We start from the raw sequence: 20,964 nt of genomic DNA, 5'->3' as shown, positions 1-20,964 counted from the left end.
CAACGTCAGCATTGCGTGACTACATGTAATGTCCTTCCGATACGTATCCTTGTTTTCGCATGGGTCGGTTGCAGTCTCTTTTTTTCTGTAGCCACTCCGAAGTCCGAACGAAGTCTTCTGCATTTTACAGCGGGTGAATCTGTTGTCACTGGTGATTGTCGTTTGAACCTTTCTGGATCTGCCATCAAATTAATTAAAAGTTTAATTATATCAAATGCTTTGACACAAGTCTATAAATCTCCACCTCCAACATCCTCACTAGCAATACAGCTTATACTAGCCGAGACTCCTTTATGTGTAGAGATGTGAGGTAATGACGCAAAGACATGCTAAAATCTCCCGCGGAAATTTACCAGTACCACTGGAATTAGAAACATTATTACAAGCTTACCACTTTGAATCGAGCTAAGGCAAGCAGATAGCACTGAACACTGGCTGGTTATGTATTTTCTCAATAATGTATTTTGGATATTTTTTAACCCAAAAAAATCTATGGACTGCAGCTTTAATGAAAGGAGACCTGGAAAAAATATATCACACAGAGATGTGTGAAAGGCTGACAGTCAGGAGACCTGTGGAGTTCAAAGACTCCTCATTATCACATATAAGACATAACATAACACTATTGCATTGTCCATTTCATTAAATTACCTTTGGTAGTGATATACAATAAGCATTAGAGCTGAGAAAGAGTCCCTGAGTGTCATTAAGAGAGACTGAATTAATATATGGGTTATATTTTAAACACAGCTCTAGCAGCAATAACAAGGGTACTAACTTATTTTAATGCATCACCGTTTCTGATAAACACAAAGGCATTAATGTAAGCCTAATTAAGAGGAGCCTTCAGATTTATCATACAAATTAGGCTCAGCATGAAACACAAAGCTAGGCAAGTGGGGAGTGCTGGTGAAATAACACCAAAACACCCATGAAAACCAACAAGCGCTCACTGAACGGCTTTCCAAACTCTGCTGAGAGATTTGGTGTTGTATGTTTAGAGACTGAACAAGGATAAAAATGAAGCTCTCCTGCTCCATCGCTCTCAAATTAATCCACGTTCAGAATCCTGCCATGAGCACAGCTTACAAAAACAAAAGTCAACCATGTAGATATTTCCATTTATGCCCTTCGCTCCACACAAATACACAGTTTTCCCACTTCTCTCTCCCTCTCTATTTCTAAGAGAGCGTATCTATGTCAGGTTCCTACTCAAAGGCTTTTCTAAACGCCAGGCTCCCCCCTCTGCTATAGAGAGCACAGAGAGCTGATCTACATAGGGCAGCGGCAGTCCACCAATAATATCCAAGCTTCACAAAAATCAAATGTCGTGAAAAGAATAACTAATTTGACTAATGTAAAAAAGTAAATGGGTTTTGTGGCCCATCTGGACTCTCCACCAAAATGGATAGTAAAAATTTTTAGTTTAACTGAAAAAGAAACAATAATACACACAGACACAAGCCTCCCAGCAAACATTAGAGAATGTCCCACTTATTGCACATTTAAAAAGCATCTTAAACAGTTTCTTAAAAGTTCCCAGTCATGTCTTCATTTTGTCGAATTTTATTGATGAAATGCAATTTGCCTGAATACGTGTCAATATGTTTCTTGACTGATACTGTATATTGTCATATTATCATTTTGTGGTGTTGTCTTCCTGCTTTTGCCTTTATTATTTTATTACACTGAATAGACTGACAGAAAAGTGCACAACCTACATAGGAAGGCAATTTGTTTTAAAGCAAATAGTAGTTTTCTTTGCTTTTTATTTCAATGAGTATTGAGAGCAGTGGCAGTCTCTAAAGAAGACGTGAGGTCAGATGTGACGTACCCTCATGGACGTCTCTCCTCCGTGGGGCTGCTGCAGTCTGAAGACCTGCGCCACCATGTGATCGGTGATCTGATGCAGCAGGATGCGACGAGATGCCAGAGCCACCATCACGTAACGACCCATCGGAGACAAACTGACAGAGATGGCATTTGGACCTATGACAAACACACAGTGTAGATATTCACAGCTGTATCAAGACAAACAGAGACAATCTAATACAGAAACATCGACTTAAGACTACAGTCTAAGCTAAACAATTGCACAAATTAGCACATTGAATTATGTTAAGTAATAAATTCGACAAGAATGGGTTGCAGGGTTGTATTTGGTCTTACATTTTTTGTGCTAAACCAACAATACAATAAACAAATAAAACTGGGTGAGCTGGGTGAGCAGTATTTAAACTATAACAATTACTAAGTACACTTAAAAATCATAGCAGTAAGCCTGATGTAAAAACTAAACTAAAATTATGAAAATCCAGGAAATGCATTTTGAAACTATACTAATACATTCATTTTGCACATTATTAATTGCTGTAAATGTTATAACCAGAGCATTCAGACTTTTAAAGCATGAAATTAGAAATGTTCACACCTAGACCTGCTCAGACTGTAATTATAGCTGATATAATTTCTCATCTTAAAACGTAATTGAATTTTGTAGCCATTTTAACTGTAGAAATCAGTCTTGCTTGGCATGTGCATGAGCTAGAGAGCCAAAGAGTGCTGGCGATGTGAGCAAATGAAAACGAGTGGTTTAGTATTGAGGCTTCCTGGTTGATTGCTTTCATTATTTCACTGTTACTGGATAGGATCAATGATAGTTCTTTGAGACCTGTACAGCCGATGGGATGATCAAGCCGCAGAGAGAGGGAGAACAGATTTTCAAATCAGCTTAATCTAAAACAAGCAGGACTCATACCTCCTCATCATTGGTTTCCATTAGCAGCCTGGTCCCATCCCGCCTTCATTTCGCATTTAAATGGGGACTATCTAATTAAAGCTGCATCTAAAAGAGCTCCATCACTGCTGTCTGTTCTGATGGCTCAATCAGTGTATTAAACCCTAATAACCACCAGTGATGGGAATAACGGCATTATAAATATCTGGTTATTTTGTAATATAATGTTACCTTTCTCAGTAATGAGTTACGAATTACTGTTTATGACAATAAAAAGCGGCGTTACTACAGCCTAATTGAGCTCACTGAAGCGGTTTCCATCTGAGTAGGTTCTCCATCATAGGACCTGCAATGTTTTTTCTCTGGTGTTGTGCGTGTGTGTTTATGAGGCGCCGGACTGGACACACCTGAAGCGAAAGCCACGAGCACGCTCGACAATGCGCGAGATACAGTGTGTCCGAGAGCGCACTCGACTGCGCGAGTGTGTCCGAGCATTATATAGTTTGTTTATAAATAAATTACAAATTTCAGCATTAGAATAATCTCCGTAGCCTATTGGTTTCATCTGCAATGTTTTAATTAATTAAACAAATAAAATCTAAAAAATAACCTGCAGGGAACGTTCTGGGAATTCGGGTTCTGGGGCACTCCTTGTTAAACTGTTTATCATTTTAATTTTCACTACAAAGAGTGTATGTATATTTTTTTATTATTATTTATTTATTTTTGGTACAATTAAGCATACTTTATTTTTAAACTTTTTTTGTTGACCAGTTGTGGTCTGTGCAATGTTAAATATTAAAACTTCTAAACCTAAAATTATGTTTTATTGTTCTGCTATAGTAATGATAATATTTAAAATAATATATTGAATTTTATAGGTGTCTCTCTCACATCGTCCCACAGCAACATTACGATAGTGTAGATTAGTGTCCAAAGTTTTATACTAATAATTTATTCCATAGTGTCCATTTACGTGTCCAACATATTTAATATTGGGTGCATCCAAGTTATTTGACATATAGGCCTATTTTAAATTATTTTTTTTTTAAGTAATGCAATAGTTACTTTCCCTGGTAATTAGTTACTTTTATAATGATTTAATTCAGTTACTAACTCAGTTACTATTTGTGAGAAGTAACTAGTAACTAGTAATAACTAATTACTTTTTTAAAGTAATATGCCCAACACTGATAACCACAGGGAGGCAAGTCAGGATTACACAAACCAACAGCCCTTGTCAAGTCAAGCAGTTTATGTCTCAGGGTTACTCACCAAATCTCTTGGAGTAGAGCATCTCTCCCAGGTTGTGCGGGGCGAGGGAGTACACAGCCAAAATGCCCTCATCAGGGAAACCCCTCTGACTGCTGGGAATGAATACAGCTAGCAGCTGCCCGTCTGCTGAGATGTCACAGCTCGCATCATTGTAGATCTTACAGTTGGGCACCAACACGTTAACAGAAGCTAAAAAGAAAATCAGACACAAGAGTTGAAATTAGGTGTGGATTGATATGGAAAATGTGTCTGGTAATGATAGCGAATATTTGTCCAATTTTAGATATTAATCTAAAGACTGAAAACTAAAACTCTAAATTTCTACATGCTTCAGAAGACAGAGGGAGTGGAAAAATGCTTTAATTTCAAAATAGACACAACTATAGAAAACAATAATTTTTTAAAAAAAATATTGCTTTTAGTATCCCCATTTAACTTTATTACTTGTAATAAAGTTAAATGGGAAACCTAAAAGCAGAATAACATGTAAATATGTCTTCTATTTTAGGAGGACCATTTCATAGTCGCAAAATTGGCTTCATCCTGCATCCTGTCATAAGTCATAAGCAGCATCCAGCATTTCAATTTAATCTATATTATTTTAGTTTTTTTCCCCAAAAAATTACGATACCACAACAAAAATGTCAATAATAATATGAATATTAGGGTTTAAAAACCTATTTGCGGAGGCTTGATGTTGGAGCAAAGGAACCTAGCCAGTTTGGACCTCAGCAAAAATGATAAAGATAAGCAACAGTTACAACTGCCAGGATTTCTATTGACATATACTGGATGAGAATTGCTCTGCTTGAAGCTGCCAAATCCTGAAAAACAGCCGACAGGTTTAAGATGAACCTGTAAAAATGCACATAATCTTTGTATACTCTGAAACAGTAGCATAGCCTAGTCACTGCTTAAGGACATTTATATTCAATAAAATCAATTCAGTAGAATGAATGTGTTCCGTGTTATATCACTCGAACCTGCACAAATTGAGTGCCCGTCATACAAAGCCAGTCACGATGAATACGTTATAAAGCTTATTGCCAATTTCAAGCATATTATCATCCAAAAAATATTCTAAAAATAGAATTTATCTAACATAAATCAATATTTAGATAAATCTATTATCACTCTCATACGTGCCCCCCACTGTCCCACAAAATCACGTCTGCTGACCTGCAAAAGAGCAACAAGCAGATGGTTACTCTAATCTATTTTTGTTTAATAATAGGTAGGCCAACTAGAAATAATGTGCAATCCCATTATCATTAGAATATTAACTTATTAGCTCTAATACATCACACTTATAACCCAATACCAATTTAATCACCAAAGTATCATGCATCCAAATCATCTCATATATTAGTCCAAATAGTCCAAATCATCTCATACAGTACATTACTTAATTTAGCTTGGAGTGGTCTATGAAAAAACAAACAAACAAACAAACAAAAAAAAGCAGCACTTTGTGTAAAAATCTTTTTGCTAAATTAGCAGAAACTGCAGTACTACTATAAGTTGAGCCCCAATAAAAGTGATTTAGCAACGTACAGACAGCCCACACTCATGAATAAGAAAGGCATAGTGGCAGAAGAGAGAGAGACATCTGCATGTACCCTTCTTATTTCTCCATTCCACACACACACACACACACACACACACACACACACACACACACACACACACACACACACTGCTTCTAGGACTACTATTCTGCCGAGGAGGCAGCGATTTTGTTTTCCTTCTCTGGGAACCACATGTCAACTCCAAAATTAAATTTGATTTCTGTTTTCATTTTCTGTTATACACATAGTATAATCCTTTACTGTTTCCATGGCAATTTGCATCCCGATGAAGCTATCTCTCAACACACAGAATGGTAGTATAATTCGAAAAACAAACTCTGTGTAAACACAGAGATATTAAAAAACAGACAGTTGATTCAAAACAATTGTTCAGATGAAGCAAACGTATTCCAAGCATTACTGGAACAATAACGCGCTGCTCTGGTCTCATACATCAACGGATGTCATTGAGCAGAGGTCTCTGAATAAAGCATCAGGTGCTTGTGTGTGGGAGGTGTAATTAGGGCTATTTGTATTTTAGAATGTGAGCGTGTGATTGAAGTGTTTGTCATTTCCCAGGAGAGTGAGTGTGCGTGCAGCGGGTGACACTGGAAAACATGGATAAACAAGAGCAGGTGAGTTTTGGCAGGTGAAAGAGTCATTATGCCCATTTAGAAAGATGGATGTTTTAATCACCCACTGTGTGTGTGTCTGTGTGCATGTGTTCACTGAGTAAGGTCAAGAGAGTCTGAGAGGACAGGAGAGAAGATTTAAGCGCGAGTGTGTTAATTAAACAGAGCAGTAATTTATTGCAGTTATGAGGCTGCTGTCGGGCAGGAACACACACACACACACACACACACACACTAACACACACATCATGATCACTTAAGCCCACTCATACAATGCAGGCCAAAAGGAGCAGGGAGACAGGAAGAGGGAAATCGGTTCATGATAAAATACACACATACAAAATAATAATAAATAAATAATAAATCCTTACATACAGCAGAACAAATAGTGTAGAAAACTGGCTCAGGGAGACACTTAAAAAAAGACAACATTGCCCTTAAAGCTACACTGTGTAACTCTTTTAGTTTATTCTTAGCTAAAAACACTTAGTTCTTTCAAAAATTTATGTGCTCATAATCTATATTTACTTCGTTCAAGTAATAAAGTATTCTCGTGAGTGTATTATAGGCCATTGAAAATACATACGGGTAAGGGGTTCTAATGTCGGTGTGAAACTACATAGGCCAAAGAGGGACATACCCGTTAATTCAAGCTTCGCCTTTCGCGTTTACGTTTGAGTTAACACTCATGGACGAGGTCGAACTGGAAGCCATGTTAATCTTGGACTACATTGGCCACTGTAGGAGTTAAAATGAAATCGGCATTGAGAGGAACAGAAACTAACATTCACTGGATGGTCATATAACTTTTCACAGCTAGATGGGGGTAAAAATCACACAGTGTAGCTTTAAAGACTTAAATTCAAATCGAGAGCTGGATAGTTTTGTTTCCATTCATGTTTAAAGCACATAAAAGAAATCAAGTACAATCTCATATGCCTCTCGCTATGATGAAAGCTAAATGAAATTACAACTCTTGTCTTATACTAGGAGAGGGTCAGAAGGGCAGGTTGTGTAATGGTGAGAGTCTGTCCACACTGCTGGATCCACAAGATGGATAAGTGTATTTAGATGTATAAGGTCCACAAGATGGATAAGTGGCTCACTGCTTCAGCAGACAGAGCTCCCTACTGGATCCGAGGAATACATTTGCCGAAGTAAAGTAACAGCTATTCCGGTGACACTACGAGGAAAGCACAGACCATTCCCATATGAGATAAAGTCCGTTTAATCATCTATTTTTGTGGACACAAGGGTGTACAAATGTTCTTTAGGATTTAGATTGGGTTTGCGGCTGACACTGAATGATAAACGAAGCGCTCAGGACTCCAGCTGCTATGGACAGAGAGCATCTGGACAACTGAAATAAATCATGCTTTTACAGGCATATTTATACTGGATCCATTCCATCGACCTAGCCAATGTACCCAGACTGTACATTCTCTGTCATCTGCAAAACCACTCTGTCTGAAACTACAGTACAAAGTCATCAAGCAGTTGACAGACAAAAGTGATAGGGATTTCCTGGTCATAACTTCTGCATAGGAGCTTGGGAAATCTGTCTGATATGTCTGTCTCTCTTGTCACAGACTAAATGAGCAAACATTTGAGACAGGGATAAGTAACAGATTCAAAGAAGCAGTGGATTAACACATCAATAGAAAAACAAACATCCAGAATATTCTAGTTTCAAGGTCAACAAATAGTGAGTACACAAACATTCATAAAAACACATCCCTCTTCCATCTTCTCATAAACAACACAACACCACAAACAGTTGTCAGTTCAAGTGTCAATTACGATCACTGCACCTGAACACTAGAAAAAAAGTATAAGAGAAACTGAAGTATAACTGAAGAAGAAACAAAGAAATAATAAAGTTGACAGATTTTATGTTTGAGGTTAATCCCAAGAGTGCAGAGGTTGCTCAAATTTTTACATACAAGCTGGTTTTAAAAGGGTCATATAATGGTACATGAACTTTTTCAAGGAACTATTCATGTCCCTGCTGCACCTCCAGAAGAAGTGGGGGTAAAATTTTATTAACCTTTATATTAATCTTTGCAAATCGCTAAGGTTTACATTCAGGGTACATTACGGCATGTTTTCTATGTACAATGTTTTCAATATACTTCATAATCCCACGTTTATAATGAACAACGCGTTATGGTCATTGTGTTATTACAAACTGAGTACATATACATCAGTAAACACATCGTGTTTGTACATCTCACTAAGTTACTTTAACATCACCCTGCCAGTACACAAAGATAAATCAAAGTGAAATTATGTTAATCAACCATTCAGAAACTGTCATCTTGTTCTGGGTCCGACTCTGGTTCAAATAGATATGGTTGCTCAGATGTGTCCTCAGAGACTGCCGCTGCCATTCTGTCTCCAAAATATACCCTCAACAGTTGTCACGGCAACACTCCATGTGTGTTGTGTCAAAACGCCCGCAGAACAGAGGGGCGGAGTGACTGAAGCTCATTATCATTTAAAGGCATATGCACTGAAACGGCGTGCTGAAAACAGAGCTGTTTTTGACCAGGTAAAATTTGTGTTTTCTTACAATACTAATGTAAATTTTTTATTAAAGTAAATTACAAACTTTTCATTTAGACCCTAATGAATCAAATTAACTTGCATGAAAATTACTTGGTGACTTGGTGGCACTCACAAATGGAGTATTTTTGTAAGCAACAGCGAATAGCAGAGGTAGAATCTGGAACTAGCTCTTTTGTCACTGTACTCTAGTATTTGGTGTTATTTCATAAACACCATAATGAATACAAAAATCTGAACCTGAAATTCTTCTCTGTGAAAACCGGGTGACAGAAAAGTTACGGATCATTGAATCAGAATAACTAGGTTATATTTGCTTTTTTAAAGTGTCATCTATAGCCAGAGAGTAAATCTGCATTTTAATTTATCCGGTCTGGTCAAATTTTCTTCATTTGTGTTGGTGTGAATGGGACTTAAGACAACAAACGATATGCATGAATTGCCAAATGATGCATTATGGAGGCTTGTACTACACATCAATAACATCCATTCAGTGGTTCATCTCAAATTACCAGCCAGCATTTCCCATTTTCTTCTGGATTGTGGAGAGCAATGTTGTTTTTCTCTAGGTCACCACTAGAAATTGGCTACCAGAGATGAGACAGTATGTTGTGCTGTTTTTTTCCCCATTAAATGTAGACATGTTATTGCGGCAATATTTAATGAAGCATCTACTGCAAGTATTTCACACTACAGGCCCTGTATAACGTAGATGCAACCCATTTCATTTCCTTTGCAGCCGTGGGCATACTAAACAGTTTGAGGTATTTTACATAAAATCGTCTTCATCATTTATCAGAATTATGAATATTTATAGACTCATGTTGCATTTTTGCATCAATGGGTCTGGTATTGTGTATGTACAGTATCTAATATTATCTCACTAAAGGAGCTCCTTCAGCTTCTGAGAATTTACAGAAACATAAAACGCACCTTAACTCTACAATCAGTCCAGCCGTGACAGTCTGAATTTCATATGGGACTTTACTTTCTTTTACTTTTTTGTAAGTCACTAAAATCCTCTTGTTACACTAAAACCCAACGAGATTGTATTTACAAGAACTGCATGACAGCAAATCGGCACACACATAAAAATAAATTAAAATAGAGGGGGAAGGAAGGGCTACTGCGCTAGTCAGTGTTAGCAGTGTTAAACGGTGTTCAGCAGTACACCGATTACATTACTTGGTCACCGCGGCACCGGTCCCACTTTTTTATAGAAATAAAAAACATTTAGTTCAGTTGAACAATGGATGCTAAAATGATAAACTGAAAGTGTCAGCTCTGCATACAGCACAAGCTGCCAAAAGTCAGATTTCACTTATCACGTGAAGAAAATATGGAGATATGACTGAAAAGACCTCATCATGACAAAATAATATATATATATATATATTTGAACACCCAGCTATTTTGCAACTTCTCCCAATTAGAAATCATGGAGGTGTCTGAAATTGTCATCGTAGGTGCATGTACACTGTGAGAGGCATAATCTAAAAAAAATTCCAGAAATCACAATATATGATTTTTTAACTATGTGTGATGTGATTTGGGAAAACCCACCACATGGTGAAATTTAACATATTACAGGTTTTGAGAGCAATTAAAGCTGGGTTCAAGCCCTTTCCAAATCTGTTTTTATTTCTTTTATCGTTTGTCTGTAACAAAAGTTATGGTTATCTGAAGTTGGCTGAACGCTATTACTTTCAGAAATTGAATTTTGAGAAAAATAGGTTTAATCATCAGTCACGTCCTGCTAGCGGGACGACTGGCGCTCCCTTTTTTACTGCCTTTTTTCATTTTTACTTATTTGATTTTTTTTTTTAGATTATGTCTCTCACAGTGGATATGCACATGTGATGACAATTTCAGACCCCTCCATGCTTTCTAAGTGGGAGAACTTGCAAAATATCAGGCTGTTCAAACACTTATTTTCCTCACTGTATATATATATATATATATATATATACACTGTATATATATATATATATATATTCACAGAATGATGACTTGCTATACCTGATTTGCTGTAATGAGAAAGGACTTTGTGTTGAAAAATAACTAGAGCGAAGCATTTAATTTGATTTGATTCATAGCTCTCCTAATTAAAATAAAACTATAGTGTGTGCTGCTATCACAGCAAAATCCCTTATAGCCCTTAGAAATCCAGTGATTTCAGTGAAGGCAAATCAGTGAAGGCAAATCATAAATATTGATTTCAGGAACTGGAACAACATAGGGCTTAAACCTTTTTATAGAACAAACTTTGTCTTTATATAGAACAGAAAGTACACAAGGCTGAAGATTTCATCTTCACTGTAACAAACTAGACTAGAGGACAGGAGAATAGCTGCTAGAGGAAAAGAATAAGGGGGCATTGTAATGTCGATGTTTGCTCTCTGCTGAAGTCACCAACAAATTCTGAGACTATCTCGTTCTTAATTACGCATTAATGAGCTGAGTGGTGCTAAAATAATGAATCAGTTGTCATGGCTTATATTTAGTTACACTGATTTATGCTCCACAGCAGATTCCTGGCATTATTGACTTTGGAAGGATAAAGTACAGAAAATGTTTTTTCAATATGAGCTCCCAGAGCTCTCAGAAGCTTTATGAGCTGGATTTGTTCAGTGTCTCAGCTGGTAACTAAAAAACTGTGACAATCTAGCTAGTAAAAGGAGTCATTGGACACCCATTTTCCACAAGTTGGTATGATTCTTTGGGGTCTTCAAATAAAGTTTCTAACACACTTTGATTAAAATTCCTCAATGGTTGTGTAAAACTCCATGCTTTTTACCTCCTAACCCTTTTTACTCACTTTTATTTATGTTTTTTACCGTCTATTTTAAGTATTTTTGAGGATTTGTTTCGCACGTGTGCAGAGACAGCTGTCCTTAATAAATTCACTTGACGTTAATGATCTCCTGAGTGGTACTCAAGTCATTCCATCTCTTCCTGGGCCTATTAGAAAACAAATTGACGCAACAACTTAGGGTAACAGTATAGACACCTTTTGCGCCGACGTCACAGTTACGTCACGGCGCTAGCTGGAGGCAAAACAAAGTGAAAACTGCAGGCGGCCAATGCAAAACATCACAGATTCGGCTACATAATAAGGAGCTTTAATAATTGTTATTATTATTAAATGTCATCTTGTTGTGTTGTTTGGTGCAAGAATTAATGAAAAATGAATATGCTGTATCTGGAACTTTTATTTCTAGAAAATATTCACATCATTAAAATCGCACGGTAATGTCACTCTTTACATTGTCGTGGTCTCGGCGCTGGCTCGGCAGAACTGCGGATCGTACACACAAGTCTTGTACAGGACCATATAGGCATCTAAAGATTTATATGCCCTCAGTTTCTCTTTACGATCGGTTTCTCTGTAAGTGTAGCCACTCAACCGAGGTAACGTACGTTAATCCTGTCAGATCGTCCATGCATTGAGTGAGCGTGTAGGCGGCTACGGTCGGCCAATCTGGTTCTGTCCGTTAAAAATAACTTTTGGAAATAACAATCGCGGTCCTGGACACTGAGTGACCTTAATCATTAAGATAATATCGGATTTTCTCCAGTCATTGTTAAAAAACAAGCTAACAATCCTTGCTAACTAGCGTTAGTGAATGCGGCCAGATAGATCTTTCTGCCTCCACCTAAGCTCCGCCCACAAAAAAACGTCACCATGTTTACCAACTGTAAAAGGGTCTATACAACCAACCCTCTGACAATAAGCCATGGCAGCTTTCCTACATCAAGTGGCTGTATTTGTAACCACATCCCGACATCCACACACAGTAAAAGACAGTCACACATTTATATGAAAACACCATATAAACCTGAATTTTGCATCCGATGACCCCTTTAATATTTATAAACAGAGAGATACAAAGACAGCTTTAGTCTTGGATCTGACCTCATGAAACTAAGGCTGTGTGTCCACCAAAGCGTTTTTCCACGCGAATGGCGTATGTTTTCATTTGTTTTCAATGGGAGCGCCACGTTTTTTAATGGTCGTCGAGAGTTGAAAAATGTTCAACTTTGGGTAAAACGCAGCGCTTATCACTGTCACATTTTACCCAGCCGTCCAATCACAGTGGAGGTGGGGCGGGGCTAATTGAATTCTCTCTTTATTGAACATGTTAAAAAAAACAAAAAAAAACAAACACAACAGCAAAAACTGAATAAAAGTAAAAAAATAAATAGTTAATCATCAACATCAAGAAAAAAAAAAAAAAAAGATCATCTACAGATGGTCCAAACAACAATCATGTTCAAAGGGGGTAGGAAGAAGTTAGAATAACTTTTCTTGTCCTATCCCCACTTCAATAATATTTTAACTAAACTAACTTATCTAAGGTTTACTTTACCTAAGGTTGAAAAAAAGAAAATCACTATTCCAGCTCATATCCATCAAGGATTCTTTTTTTAAACATATATTTCAGTTGCAATAGGTTTTTACATAATTTTAAATCATTGTTGCTACTGTTCCACAGTATAACACCCTGGGTTGGTACACAGTGCAACTTAGTGTTTGTGCGAATCTGCGGTCTACTAAACATTGATATTCCTCTAAAATTATATGTGTTTTCTCGTAATTGGAAAAGCTCTTGGATATTTCTAGGTAATTGATTGTTGTGAGCTCTAAAAACAATTTGAATAATTTTATAATCAATCAAATCTTTGAACTTTAATATTTTGAGTTTAATGAACAATGGGTTTGTTGGTTCTCGGTATGCAGTTTTATGTATGATTCGAATAGCCCTTTTTTGTAAGATGAAGATTGGGTGTGTATTTGTTTTGTAAGTATTCCCCCATACTTCCACACAATAAGTCATGTACGGGAGTATGAAGGAGCAGTACAACATAATACCACACGACCAACTGTCACAACATTCTTTCTGTACAACGACATCAACCAGCAGAGCTAACCGAACAACGTGGATGAAAAATATTAGTTTTTAGTATGAAACAAATTATCTGCGAAATCAGTTACAAGTAAACGGTGCTGCGGATATTCTGTATCATAGCAACTAAACGTCTCAATGGAAAAAACGCTGCGCTGCCAAAACACTCTCAAGCTCCCACAGCTAGGCGTTTTCAAGAGAGCATCTAGCGTTTTCAGCTGGATAAAAACACTTTGGTGGACACACAGCCTAAAGCATGTGTCTTGCTGTTCTGGATTAATCACAACAATGGACTGTTGTGGTTTTATCTAAATATCATTATATTTGCCATTTTTTTCACCACCACCACAACTGCATCTCCACCGTTGAACTACAGTAAACAATACCAACTGACACCAGAGCTGGTTTAAACCTCAAATGGCAGACTGCACCAAGATGAAGAAAGAAAGGTCATCTGTGAGAGATCGCTCTTTGCGCATCCCCTAAACTGGAGCGAAAAAACATCCACACATTTTACAACAGATGTTAGCTTATAGAATACCCCTTTGCTACCCCTATAGTTTGTATTATATTACTGACGATAAGTGGTTTACTTGTTTTGTGTACTTCTTATCAAACCTGCAGATAAAGACGTACATTTTGTGCTTTCTATCATTGCCAGAGCTTCTGTGCAGCCAGTCACACTCTTCTCATATTAAAATAATGGCTAACTTTGATGTAGAGCACTTCCACAGTCTAAACTTCAGATGCTCGGTTAATTTCAGCTTCTTGAAGCCATACATTACCGTGAAGTAGATGCATCAGAGAGCATGGAAACATTTCAGCTCATTAATCCTTCTGCTCTTTGGCTGAGTTGACCAGAAAGGCTTTTGAGGAAGGGGTAGTTAATAAGGTGAATTCAAGCTCAAGTTAGATAATTAGCTTGCTCAGCTGAAGGCCCACCATGCTCAGATGTTTTTGCCAGAGATCAGACTGTATTACCCCAATAGATGTCTTCACCCTTCTAGTCTCAAATGAGTCTAAAGATGGCTTAGTAAAATTGGGCAGAAATTTGTTTTGTTCCAGAGTCTCTAGGCATCTCTTGGGGAAACTGCTGTCTTCTCAGCGGAGAGTGGAGAGATGGCCGGCTGGTAGGTGCCCAGGGCTACTGAGTAGGTTGACTGCTCAGAGATATCAGTCAATGAGCAGGCCAGTAATTCACCCGTCATGTCTCCTGCAGCTGAGAAATGTCATTATCGCCCCTTGGAGGTGCCTGTCAGAGCCAGCCCGAGGATTTTGGGGGCCCTAAGCAGAATTTGATTTGGGGGGCCCTCCCACAACGGAGGAGTCACCTGTGCTTGACCCCGGAATAAAATAGTCTGAATATAAAAACGTATTATTGGCGTACCGTAGTGATTCAAGTAAAAAACACGGTTTGGAAAATGAATTCATTATGTAGCCTACTCACTCATTTTGAACATAAGTTACAGACTACAGCAGCTGATACAACGGCGATCTGTCGCGCGAGCATCCACTCGCACATATGCGACCACATAAAATTTGAACTCGCACATTCTCAAAAAATAGTCGCATATGCGACCAATTTGGTCGCAGTCTGGAACCCTGGTGACTGAACATCCAGGTATCATGCAGTAATTCACCATATAGAAATAAATACAAACGAGGAGTAATTCACTAATGAGTTTGCCCATGTAAACTGGGTTTGTTGTTGTGGGAAGGAGGAGGCGGGAACCGGCGAACATTTAAACATTTTAATAGTAAAATGAACAAATACAAAATGAAAGCACCTTCAATAAGATTAATATTGAAATGGGTGAAATGCTCCTTTAACCATTGCAAACAAAAGGAACAATTACTTTTAATAAGGAACAATGCAATTAAATTCCTGTCATCACAAGGACACAAGAGAAAAAGTCTCTTAGATTCAAATCAACTTCTATTACTGCCAACATTTGAGCTGCATAGCATCAATAATCTACAGAGCAAATTATTACTTCTCATATATGGCCTAAAAATCAGAAATATGTCCCATTTACACTAATGATTATAGCCTGAAGTCTGACAACCTATTTGACAAGCTATTTTAACAAGTGCACTGCATTTCTAACAGATGTGTACTTCTACAATTTTTGGATCGAAAACAAGTTCTTAATTGCTTAATCACACTGATTTGTAATATTTAAGCCAGAGCACATAAGCAAGTACAAGTAAGAAAATTAAGTGCTTTTCTAACAATTAAATCAGATTGCATTAAAATAATTATAGAGGAAAGAATCATATAGGCCACCGAAGAAAAATGTTCTCAAAAGCCCAGTCATACTTAATTAAAAACCATGGCAAGAGCGTGTCTAATGGAAATTTTTCAATCTTAAGTGTTTTCTAGAACAATGAGCTTCCACATATTGAGCATGAGCTGTTTAACTGCAAATACACGAACTTCTAATGGGCTCCAGAATCAATAACAGTTTATTTGACATCTTGTATTTATTGGACTTCTTGTATTTGTAATTAGACAGCACTAATGTACCAGAGGGAATGTGTACTCTGGGAGAACAGAAGAATGCACTCAGGCCTCTGTAGAGCAGCAAAAGCAGCCTGCTGGGAATTGAAGAAGGGACCAGGGGGTCAGTTTTCTGCTCAGCTGACATGATCCAGCTCTACCGGGGATTCTGCAATCCAAGCAGTGTCCAAGGGGATTTCCAAAACATTTCAGAGTGTTTGAATACCTTTAACAAAAACCTAATAGGGATGCGCCAATCCGATACTCAGGATCGGTATCGGCTCCAATATTGCAATTTTTGCCGGATCGGGTATCAATCAGACGAGGCCGATCCAAATCCGATATTGTGCATATACTATTATGTGTTCTTGTTAAGCCCCACAAAATGTACAGAAACATTCTAAAGTACCATAAAGTTTTCGTGCACTCTATTATAAGTGTTCTGAAGCCATTATGCGAGAAAGAAATTAATATTTAGGTCAATAAAATTCAAGATCACGTAAAAAGCAGCTGTCAGTCATTCTCCAACTATCTTCAAGATGATTCAATGTTAATAGTATTATACTTGATCTGTAGATAAAGGTCTAAGTCTCAGAAGATAGTTTCGCATAAAGCAACTTTATCTTGCTGGACTTTATTGCTGTAACTTAATCATGTTACTCTCTACTGGGTGTCGGACACTGTCGGTTAGATCACAACCCAAGAGTAGATTCAGAACACTAGTCTATCATTGTTCTTCACGTGCACAGTCACTGACATTTAAAATGGTTAAAAGAAAAGTCTCAATAAACGATTGCATAGATAGATACTGTATAATACACTGTCCATCAATATGTATTTCCTTTGTGCTTTGAAGTTTTCAATGCGGACTTGACACGCTGCACGCTGTAACATCATTCTGCGCTCGGGATGCACATAAGCGCAGTGTGCCGCGCTGTATTGGAGCCTTTCATATCATAATGCAGTGACGCAATAACAGATTATTAATAGCCTTTCTTGTTCTGTCCTATCATATGTTGCTGTCTCATTAAACAGATGGGCTATACATTTTAAACATGTTGTCTCAATTTTATAGTAGCCTTGGCTATATCTAAAAAATAATTTATCTTTTTGATTTTTGTTATCTTGTTTTTCATGAATGTATTTTACAACAAGACAAAGAGCAATGTGTATTATCCTAATCTAGTTAATAATAGCATTTTCGTCATTGATTATGATCATATATTTTTTGGATTTGTTGTTTATCTTTATAATGAAGTTGTCTGTATTAAGTAGATTGTGTTTAACACACACAAGAGTGATTATCAGAGTTATCATAGAAATTCTACTTGATTAAAAAAAACTGTAGGTATCGGATCGCTATCGGTCGATACTCAGATTTTTTGCTATCGGTTCGGATCGGTTCTGAAAAATATGGTATCGGAGCATCCCTAAAACCTAACACAATATTTGAAGAGTTCAGATGCAAAAGCCTCTAAATGCCATTTGAAATTTTCTTCTTTAATGATGATTTTTATCAAGCTTGTATGTTTAAGTTCAGTGATTTCACTTAAATGGCAATGATAATTACCTATTAATTGTTATTTAAGTGAAATTACTGAACTTAAATATACAAGTTTGATCAAAAATCATCATTAAAGAAGAAAATTTCAAATGGCATTTAGAGGCTTTTGCATCTGAACTCTTCATTTATTGTCCATCTGATTGAATTGGATGTGACTGACACTGGGAAGCACGTCAGCATATGCATTGCGCTGTTCTGCCTAATTTCTATGTTTTATTTTACAACACAGTACTATAGCCTATGACAACAATGCTGCTAAAACCATATTAGTTTTTATTGCCCTGTCTTTGGGAGATCTGAGTATTTTTTTTAAATAAAACAAACAAATAAAACTCTCCATCCTCATCCATCAACAGATTCTCAGCAAGTCTGGCACCTCTGGGTTAAGAGATAACTGAAGGTCAAACTGAATCTTATAAGGTATTGACTTTGATTTTTATTTTTTATTTTTTACCTTCATACCGCAACAAACACAGCATTCATAACACTTATTTTCTTGTGTATATCTGGCTATGAGTACATGCCCTGAGGGATGCTAACCTTCATTTTCTGAGATCTTGAAGATTCTGACAGGCTGAACAGATGTTACTGCCTAAGTGCTGCCAGGTGTGAGATCAAGCCCAGATAACAAGAATCACTCTACAATCTTGTAATTAGCCCTGGGTAATCGCCAAGAGCTTCCAGTAATGCTTATCGTGACAGAGAAAGAAAGAGAGAGGCGGGGAAGAAAATAACTCTAATATGTGACCAATTTCCTCTCCAGTCCATGGCATCTGCCCTCCATCAGCAGCACTTCTAGTGCTCAGTGGAGTGCTCACTATTACCTTTCTCTACAGCTACTCTATCACGAACAGCCTTTCCCCTCACTACCATTTCTTCAACGCTGTGGGTAATTTAAGCATTTTGTGTTTCTGTTCAGGTGGATGGGCACATGGCAAAAAAGAAATCTCAGAAAAAACACGTGCCTTTCTGGAAAATCCCACAAAATACACCACTGTAAACAGGGTTTCACAATTCAATCAGATTATATTTCAGGGAATCAATTTTTTTTTGATTAAAAATGTTTAAATACAAAACTGTATATAATTGCTCAAATGTTTTTTGTGTGAAATAAAGAAAATTAAAGCTGCAGTCTGTAGCTTTTTTGGGGTTAAAAAAATATCCAAAATGCATATTTGAGAAAATACATAACCAGCCAGTGTTCAAAACTCTCTGCTTGCCTTAGCTCGATTGAAAGCGGTAAGTTTGTAATAATGTTTTTAATTCCAGTGGTACTGGTGGATTGCCTCATTACGTCACATCTGTACACATAAAGAAGAGTCTCGGCTAGTAGGCTATTGTGTGTGAGGATGCTGGAGGTGAATGCTGCTGTGAAAGACATTCAAGGTCTTTCGCTCGCTTAGCTCTCTGCCGTTGTGCGTGTGGGCATATATATAATAATAATAATAATATTTATTATTATTAACTGTTGGCAAAATGTTCGTAGAATTTGAAAAATTGTTCTTTTTACCTGGGTGCACTTGCTTGTGTGTAGAATACTTTCCAAGCCATTGCGTATAGTATTATAAATTCAGACGTTTGGGATATATAAAAAAATAAAACATAAGATTAACTTTTAAAATCGATTGAACACGGAGCAGTTTTTCATATATATATATATATATAAAAAATAAAATATAAGATCTTATCTTTTAAAATATAATATCTTTAAAAGATAATATCTTTTAAAATCGATTTTTTCCTGTGAGTAAGACTGGAAAACCCGTAGTGGACAGAAGCGGAGTGATAACAGAACACTTGAGTGTACACAGAGTGCAGAGAGGAATGTGCTTTGGCTCCAGTCCTGGCTTTGCATCCGCGCCCTTAGGAGCTCAACATCTGTCTCGCAAGCACGCTCGCTCTAGATTAGAGGATATTTTAACTAATTTGTGGTAAAACTTGTCGATCACGAGTGGCTCAACTGGTGGATCCATAGATAAACTCATCTTTCAGGCATTTTACCAACAGGCTTAACACTTAGGCGTGAGAAATCTGGGGTGTGGCGTGAGAATTGGCTCAATGCGTGAGAGTTGGCAGCCCTGCATTATACACGCACAGAAACTCAAAGGTCTTCACGGCAACCCGTCAACATAAAAGTTTGGTTTAACTTGAAGAAATTGACAGAAATAATTATATTAGGCTACTTTACAATAGATTTAACTATGTCTCCATTAATTAAAAATACTACTACTAAGAATAATAATGTGTGCATATAAGGTTGCTTATTTTTAACATGATTTTTTTATAAGCAATATTTCTCAATATCATCAATATTTTTGTTTAAACAGCATGTAGCCTTTAATGCTTTCATAAATTTACCACGATAAATAATAGTCATTGAATTGAATTGATTTTTTTTTTCAAACTGATTTTGCTGTGGTACCGAAATTGGTACACAGAACCATAACATTTTAATGGTATCGGTACCGACTGCTGGAATTTTGGTACCATGACATCACTACCATGACATGCTGACATTGTTAACTTTAACAATTTGAGAACAAAGTATAATTTGCATGGTTTTGCGATTGAGATTGAGATAAGCGATTGTCAGATTTAATCAGCGCGATTTACGGCGATGTGCCAATGTATTGATTCCCCCACAATCTCTGATAATGCATCTGTTTATCATTAATGGCTATGATACATCCCTTCAAACACTCACCATTACTGATCTCGGGCAAGTCGAATTTGGTGAAGTCCCACCATTGCAGGCGATAAGTTGTGTTAGCGATGTTGCTGGCTACTGCAGATTGACCATCCCCAATTACAGCACCTTAAAAAAAAACACACGCAAAAAACAAACATTCAGTCATATATTACTCATACAGCAATTAAAAAAATTCTCAGTCAGTCAATATTTCCATGTAAATAGGTTGATTATGCAAATTCCTTACACTACTGTTCAAATGTTTGGTTTCTAAATATATCATGGTTTATAAAATAGAACATTTTAAATAGTAATAACATTCCACACTATTACTGTTGTACTAATAAAATGCAGAAAAGAGACTTTATTAATAATAAATAAAATAATAATAAAGATATTAATAAAGCTTACCAACCCCAAACCTTTGAACTGTAGTGTACTGTATATCTAACCACAACAGCAGATTACAAGAACAAGGATAATCTAACAGCATTCAACTAAAGACACTGTTGTGTTTAGTTGTGGTT

The 20,964-nt window shown here is 37.0% G+C and overlaps 1 protein-coding gene across 2 annotated transcripts in view; it reads right to left on the bottom strand.

Annotated features, from left to right (window-relative positions):
* Positions 1-20,964, bottom strand: part of ambra1a (autophagy and beclin 1 regulator 1a) — a 92,527-nt gene that overhangs the window by 38,413 nt on the left and 33,150 nt on the right. For both annotated transcript variants that reach the window (XM_089129450.1, XM_089129449.1), the window contains 3 exons: positions 20,453-20,563; positions 4,013-4,201; positions 1,835-1,989 (listed from right to left, as the gene is read on the bottom strand). In XM_089129450.1, coding sequence (XP_088985576.1) covers positions 1,835-1,989; positions 4,013-4,201; positions 20,453-20,563 — 455 coding nt within the window. The remainder of the gene's footprint in view (positions 1-1,834; positions 1,990-4,012; positions 4,202-20,452; positions 20,564-20,964) is intronic.

The sequence above is a fragment of the Pimephales promelas genome, chromosome 1, assembly GCF_988280905.1.
Source record: "Pimephales promelas chromosome 1, fPimPro1.hap1.1, whole genome shotgun sequence".
NCBI classification, from domain to species: domain Eukaryota; kingdom Metazoa; phylum Chordata; class Actinopteri; order Cypriniformes; family Leuciscidae; genus Pimephales; species Pimephales promelas.
The sequence above is the reverse complement of the archived record's forward strand: the minus strand, read 5'-3'. Positions and strand labels throughout refer to the sequence as shown.